Here is a 7,692-nt window from a genome sequence, read left to right as displayed (position 1 = left end):
TGTCATGCTGCCTTTGATGGTGTGAGTGAAATGTGACCTTTTGAAGGTCTAATTTACAAACCATCAACTTCCTGCCGCTTATAATTGTTGATGATTATACCGTTTAATTCTTTGCTAATTTTTAGAAAAAAAAATGATCAGCTGAAATGAAAGGAAGAGACAAAAAGAAGAGCTTAACAAAGCTTGCATATCTAAAGTCCTCTCTTGAGCTGTGTGACCCTCCTCCCTGAGCAGCCACCAGGTCATCTCTCAATAATCCAATAGATGTTAAAGCAATACATTATTAACCACAAAATTCAATTGTGCCACTATGTTGAGCTGCTGAGTCTGCAGATAACTGCAGCACAGCTCAATTTAAAGCCTTTGACCTGTGGGAAGCTGGTAATTGAAGCACACAGGCGAAGAGGAAGAAGAGGCACCTGCCCAGATTGAGAACTCATTTTTATTGAGTTCATTTTAGCTTTGCTCAACTGTGCTGGATAATGACAAAAAATATAACAAAACCTGACTCGAGGGGAGAACAAAAAAAACAAGAGGCATCTGTATTTGTTTGTTCTGCTGAAATCATTTTTAATCTTCCGAACCTTGATGAGAACCGATTGTGGCACATTTGCAGCGGAGAGGAAGAGGTGGATTTATTTTCGGCCGTGAGTCATCTGCTGCAAAAGAGACGCTATTCTCAAACAACAAAAGCCCGGTAGTTACATTAATGTCCTGCGGACAATCATTCATATCCATTAAGATAATCTTTAACTTCTAAGGTAGGTCAGAGCCTCTCCTTTAACAAAAACCAGGGTTTGTCATGCAGACCGTGTCTGTCAGAGTTCACCACAGAAATTAATTGCTGTACCTCTGACCACCCACGGATGGACAAATTCAATAACATGAGGACAGGGTAAGCCTCATTCCCATGCATGGACACACCCAGCCCTCTTCCATCTTTTTTCTGTGCTGGTATTTTCCCTGGGATTCGGCTTGTTTTCAGTTCGAAAGCATCTCAGATGTATATGTCTGATTTGTTTAAGCATGCGACAGGTTCGTATATTTGAAGGCCAGATGGACAGTAAGGAACAGCCCGAATCCTCATCACCAGACCCATCAGTCCTCAGCCTGTGAGGAGGGGAGCAGGTCAGAGACATTCCACTTCGTGGCAGAGGGTGATGGATGTCGGGGAAACTCTGATGCCATGTCGGGCCTGCTGACATGTTTTGTCTACGTTTTAAACAGACCAAACTGATGGCAAAGAAATTGGGGCTCTTCACTTGCTTGCATGTGGGTCTTTTTTTTTTTTTTTGTTAATAAAAATAGAACCCTCACTGCTGACCGAAAACAAAAACCTCAAACGTTTTGTTTCTGTGAGGTTAAAATAAATATATATATACACAATATATACACTTAGTCATCTTGTCATTTTGACAATGGGCTAATATAAACACTTAAAGCCTGTTTTGCCTTCATTATAAGCCCTATATAAGGCTTTTAATTTTTTGCGGCTCCAGACAGATTTGTTTTGTTTTTTTAAGGTTTTTTTGGGGGGGGTAAATTATGGCTCTTTCAACATTTTGGGTTGCCGACCCCTGCCCTAGAGTACAATTTAATCTGAGGATAAATTCTGTTTTCTAAGAGTTTTGTTTGAGAAAATCTGTCAAAAAAAGCCAGCATCCTGAAGATAAAACAATTGAGCAGAGATAAGGTTACAGAGAGGTCTAATGCAGGCTTTTTTTAAAAAAAAAAAAAAACAACAATATCTCAAGCTTTCAGCATCCACAGAGCTCTGTTTGATCTATTGTTTGAAATTAAAGAAATTGGCCAAACTGTAACAAACACTTGAACATCACCTTAAACTTACAGGTGGGCCTCGTTCAAACGGGCAACCAGGAGGCCTTTAACCCTAACACTCTGAGTCCAATGGTTTTAAAAGGAATTTTAATGAAACTCCTCCTCCCTAAATGTGTAACCTATTGATAGTGAACTAGCAAAACAAAACAGAAACGCTCCACCCACTGAGAGCTATTTCAGATAAACATTAACATTTTGACTCATATCCTGTACAAAAGCTTTAATTAGCAAAAGCAGAGTTTTATCAGTTTTTAATATGATGCTGTCTACATCCATTATGTTGAAATGCAGTTCCTGATCGTTTCTTAACTTATGCTTCATTCTCACTCAATTTTATAACATAGAAAAACATATTTTTAAAATTACCTTAATGTTTTTCGATATTGAACAATACCGGACGACATAAAATATGGCATATAATTGTCCCAAGTAAATTATTAAATTGTTCCAGAGGAGAAAAATAAAACTGCCGGCCAGAAAATGTGTGGAGGGAGAAAAACAGAATATCAGAATGAATAACAAGGGCCTACCAGAACCTCTAAGACTTAAAGACAGTTTTTATGGAAGAATGAGTCAAATTCATGGCTAAACAATGCACCTGATCAGTTTTTCTATACATGAAACATCAAAAACAGACTTTTACACAAAATAATTACTACATTTTTGAAAGGGTGTTCAATTGTATTTCTCTACGTCGTTTAATTTCTTTAACCACAGTGAAGCTTCAATTACAAAGTAATTTGTTTTGATTTTCGTTTGTGATGGCATTACTCTGGTTGAAAATGACATGAGGTGTGAATTTTATGTCAGAAGACCCATTAGAGATACTTAAACTGATGAAAATGCTGACATGTTCAATACTGCTATCAGTTTTCAACATTTTTAAAATAAACTTTTAAGATTGAGCATTAGTTTAAGAAATCCTTGTACTGTGATGAATGCATGAAAAACATGACTATTTACATCTCTATATGTCTGAATCAATGCATTGATTAAAATTATTAATAAAAAAATATATTTTATGTATATTTGCACCCCAAAACAGACGTGTTAAGTACCATTGCACTTTATTTTAGTTATTTTAGTTTAATTTATAAATCTACCACCAGGGGGCATGTTAGAGGTTTACCCTAGCCCACATTCACTCCCGTTGTTTTCTGAAGTGTCTTGAAGCATCTTGAATTGAAACGTAATATCAGAGCTTAACAAAGGAGAGTTACAAACTCTTCAGAATAATCTGCGTGTACTGTGGTGGGAAAATATAAGGTTACTATGACAATTAGCTGAATCTATGCATAGCAGTATTATGATTCTTGTGTGATGCATGAGCTCATGAAAAAAACTTCTGAAGGAGTTTCTCTGGCCTTAGCATTTGATGAAGTCATTAGCCTTAACATTACAATGCAGTCATTGGGTTGTTTTATCTCTCAGGGCTCCTAGAAGACGGCTGCTAGCTGTCTGCTGTTTGTTCTGTAACCAAGTACGTAGATTATCAAACTATGCGATTGGAACAAACCTCTCACTATAAAACTCTAAGCTGTGTTCTGCTCGAGGCTCTTGCTCCTGGCTGCATTCAGTGAGCAGAGACTTTGAACGCTGTAAAGCCTTCGAATAAATGCCAATTAAGAATATATTCTTTCTCTGGTTCTTGAAACAGTTTTGCCTCACTCTTTGTTAAAGGAAAATTTCCACGACAGTACAAAATAAAAGGCATGTATTTTCAAGGGTAGATAACCGTTAATAATCAATGAATAGGTCAGGATAATGAATTTGTCTAATGCCCATAAGATAATGACATACCCAGACCAGACCGATTCCCCTAACTACTGCAAATGTTTTAATAGGGCTGTGACGTTATTTCCCACTGATGGGCAAAGATAGCAATTTGTTCTGATTAAAAGTTAACTACTGAGTCTATGCTGATGATTTATGAGGTCATTAGAATCCTTTACAAAGACAGGCGTTGTAAAACAAACAATAGCTGGCGTATGATCAATAGATGAAGTGTGATTCATTATGGTTGCAGTGTAATTAACAGTTTCAAGGCTGATTTTTAACATTTGTTGATTTCAGGTTGACTGAAAAACAACAACAAAAAGTTTTCCTGAACAACATTGATGGTTTTAAGATTACATCACGTTTGAGAAGATGTTTACGCACTATTGTAAAGTCTGCCTCTCTTATAATACTGTCTAACAGATGATTTAGCTTTCGTTATTCCAAGCTCAGACAGACACACTAGCGTTTCTTTGCTACTAATAGTCGAGCAGTTGAGGAGTTTCTTGAGCATTCTGCCATAAATATTTATAATCAGAAAAATCAAACGGTGCTTATTGCTTTTTATTCTGAGATGGAACAAAATGCAGTTCCATATTTACATCCTTGCTAAAAGTTTTTGATTACACTTTGAAGCCCCCATCTGAAAAAAGTGAAGTGCTGCAGACCAAAAACAACTTTAAAAATTCAAAATTTGTGTTTCTGATTGAATATTTGTGCATTTGAATTTGCTGCTGTAGGCCCATTGGGCTCTGGGGCTTTTTTACTTTTTCTTTGTTTTGTTTTTTTAAATTCTGTGATTGCATTATAATTGCTAAGGATTCTTTTCTAAAAGCTCATTAGGTACACTTTGAAAACCTGCAGCTTCCTGTCGTCTGAATATTCAAAGGCGTTCTAATGACCGTGCCACAGCAGCAGAGTTTACGGTCTTATGATTGCTTCCTTCCTGATTCAAGGCCATGCATAAGCAGGCAGAGATGGGCTCGAGTGCATTGCAAAGTATTACCTGATAAGGAAGGGAGACAGCGGCATTAGTGAAGGAGGTAAAAGTGAAAGTGACTGAGAGGAAGAGCAAAAACCAGCTAAGCCTGTTTATCTTTTTTTTTCCCCGCCAACTCAAAAAAGACACTCTTTATGTTTACATGCCAGCAGCACTGCATGACAGAACATGATCATTAATCTTGAATTCCCACGCTTTGAGTTTGTTAATTATTCGGGCACCAAATAAGTAGGATACTATGCTTAAAACAGCAGAATCGGTAAAAGTCCAAAAGAAAGCAGAATTCTTCAACATAATCTGTACATTTTATATATAAAATAAATCATAAAAATGTCTTTACATACATAACATACAGTTTTCATATATAATGTAACAAAATACATAATTAGGAACAGTGGTGCACTATCATCAGAGCCAGTCCAAGAAGAGTTTGATTTCCAGGTGATATTATTTACCAAATAAATAGCAGTAAATAAATCGTGGAGACGAGATTCTTTTACTCCTTCACAGTCAGGAAAAGAAGCATATTGTTATCTGCATAGCTTGTGATTAGTTTGCATAACACATCAAATGTGGCTCCGGGAACAGACATCAGTGGCAAACTTGTATATTTTCCACCAACAAATATACATTGACAATTAAAACAGAGCTGACCGCTAGTCTGAAGGTCTTATGCAGCAGCTCAGTTCACTTATGCCTCCGGCTGGCACAGTATGATTGAAAACTTGTGTTTAAAATCACATAGAAATTTTAAAAAATGTACACACAGCATTTGAAGAGTCGTCCTATAGGAAAATATACGACGTGTCATTATGCTAGCTCAAACAAACGTTGAGGACTTGTCCAAATGTGAACTCCTGAGTGACATCAGGCTTTTTCGACCTGGAACAGCGGGATGCGATTGCTTCTATTTTGCTTCAAGCGCCGAAGTTTCCCATGACTTGAGCGTTTTTTTGGTCCTGAAATAAAAAAAAGAAGAAAATTTCCAGGTTCTTGTTAGTGTAGCTCACATGTCTGATGATAGCTGACTTTCTAAAACTCCAAATTAGAAAAACAGGACCTCTCAGAGATAGATTTTGTCTGGTGTTCTCTAGGTCATATGATAACAACTGGCTTTAGGATTTGATTTTGGAGGTCAAGGAGAGAATGTTTTCAGATACTGAGCATTTTTAAACCCTACTGATAGTTAGATCATCTGAGCTGACTTTTACTCTTCTTCCCTCTGACTCATTTCAAACCAGAGCATAGGTCTGAGAGGCGCTGCTCTGATAAATGCTTTAAGTTGAACTGTGGCTGGTGAAACTTCCAACACACACGACACTAATTCACCCCTTCACACCTTGAACACACACGTCCACACAGCTCTGCCGTGACACAAAGTTGTTGCTGCTTCCTCCGCAGCCCGAGTAGACAAACTCCTCGCACATCTTGGTGGCCGTGTTGTAGTAGTACCGCGTTATAGAGGCCGAACACTTCCCTTTGTCCAGAGGGTCCAGACAGAGTACAGGAATAGCTGTGAAACACACACACACACACACAAACATAATTGAGTTGGCTGCCAATTATATATATATATATTTTTTTAATTTAATCTATGAAATCTTACTAACTTTTTTTGGGACTGCAGTACTCCAGGCAAGAGGGGAGGTCGTTAAAGCGATTGGTGTTTCCACCACATCCCCCGTAGTAAAAGGACTCACACTGCATAGTGGTCATGTTGAAGAAATAGCGGGGAAAGAGGCCACGACAATGACCCGCCTCTTTGGGAAACCTGCAGATTTGAGGAATCTCTGTAAGGAAGAGTAAGGAAAAGGAAAAAAAAGAGTTGTTTAGAATTTAAATCACAGAATATATAGGCTACACAAGTATATCAGATAACTTACTAGAAAGAGTAATGTGAGGATCTCTGCAGGTTTCACTTATGGAAAGTTATAGAAAATGCAATCACAACCAAAAGTGACTTTCAAAGGCATTTGGTCCTGCTGTAATTTATTCAGGGGTATCTGGATAAAACCAAGAACTACACATGGGGGGTCCTTAACTTTATGAGGTTCTTTCACATTAAAATCTGAAGACATATTGAAGACTGGAGATGTAAATTGTGATTTTGAGAGAAGCTGTTCATACACAATAGTTTTTCATAAATTTTAACAGTTTGAAATTACGCTGTTGGCCTTACAATGAGAAGAGATCTTACTTGGAATTCTGAAGCATGACTTTTGGCATTCCTGATAACTATTGAAGTTGTTGGCATTTCCCTGGCAACCCCCATAATAAAATATCTCGCACTTCTGGGTAACGGTGTTGTAGTAATAGCGCTCGATTTCTCCTCTGCAGGGACCATTTTCCACTTGAAGCAGACATGCGCCTAGAACAAAACAAGATGAAGTTATTATTGCGCCAATATGCAAAAAATAAAACAAAAACACGGAAACGTTCGCTTTAACATAAGTCCGGTGACAGACATCGTTTTAAAACTTCAACTTTCAGGGTAAATATGTTACCTTTACTTCGTGACAACGCCAGACTGCTGGAAAATGATGCAAATAACGTAAAAAACGCGAGCAAGGCAAACTCCATTGTGCGAGCAGTTATTAGTCTTTTGCCCTCTATCAGTGCCGACCACCCCACTCAGTTCAGGCTTTATAGCCACGAAGAGCTTCCCCTGGGGGGGGGGAATTTAAGGGCGGGGTCGAGGATGTTGTGACTCATTTCAACACAGACGAAATTATCTCTGAGTAGGTTCTAAAAGGTTTTGTCTAAGGACGCTGATGATGATAATAAGCCTAGTATTAAGATAATAAGAAATATTTATTAGCAAATATAAAAATAAATATTAATGTATTATATTCTGAGAAGTCATTTTTCACCCAAACCCTTGCCTGACCTTTAGTCATTTGCTTGTCACCTGCAGCCACCTTCAACCATTCCTTCAAGGAACCATTATGTCTTGCTTTACTAATTAAACTCTAGTTATACACAACTCTATTTATTACCATTCAAAGTCAACATTAATAATAACTTGTCAAATCTGATCAATTTGCTGCTACTGTCACCTCAAACCTCATTTCCCCCCT

The 7,692-nt window shown here is 37.7% G+C and overlaps 1 protein-coding gene across 2 annotated transcripts; it reads right to left on the bottom strand.

The window, feature by feature from the left end:
- Positions 1-4,898: 4,898 nt before the first annotated feature.
- tfpi2 (tissue factor pathway inhibitor 2) lies at positions 4,899-7,272 on the bottom strand. Of its 2 annotated transcripts, none has more exons than XM_028037229.1 (5): positions 7,120-7,272; positions 6,813-6,983; positions 6,222-6,405; positions 5,955-6,128; positions 4,899-5,574 (listed from the first exon to the last, which is right to left on the bottom strand). In XM_028037229.1, the coding sequence occupies exons 1-5, from the start codon at positions 7,193-7,195 to the stop codon at positions 5,523-5,525; spliced, it is 657 nt and encodes a 218-aa protein (XP_027893030.1). In that variant the 5' UTR covers positions 7,196-7,272; the 3' UTR covers positions 4,899-5,522. The 2 variants fall into 2 exon arrangements, with proteins under 2 accessions (XP_027893030.1, XP_027893029.1); XM_028037228.1 differs by having other exon boundaries at positions 6,226-6,405.
- Between the last annotated feature and the right edge of the window lie 420 nt (positions 7,273-7,692).

Source organism: Xiphophorus couchianus, chromosome 13 (assembly GCF_001444195.1).
Source record: "Xiphophorus couchianus chromosome 13, X_couchianus-1.0, whole genome shotgun sequence".
NCBI classification, from domain to species: Eukaryota; Metazoa; Chordata; class Actinopteri; order Cyprinodontiformes; family Poeciliidae; genus Xiphophorus; species Xiphophorus couchianus.
This window is presented reverse-complemented; position numbering and strand designations above follow the sequence as displayed.

Bases quoted from the DNA above. Each gene is read 5' to 3' on its own strand.
- tfpi2 (XM_028037228.1), bottom strand. From the start codon at position 7,195: ATGGAGTTTGCCTTGCTCGCGTTTTTTACGTTATTTGCATCATTTTCC. The intron at 6,406-6,812 runs GTAAGATCTCTT...TCTTCCTTACAG, and splicing joins GTCATGCTTCAGAATTCCAA to AGATTCCTCAAATCTGCAGG. The intron at 6,129-6,225 runs GTTAGTAAGATT...TGTGTTTCACAG, and splicing joins GTACTGCAGTCCCAAAAAAA to CTATTCCTGTACTCTGTCTG.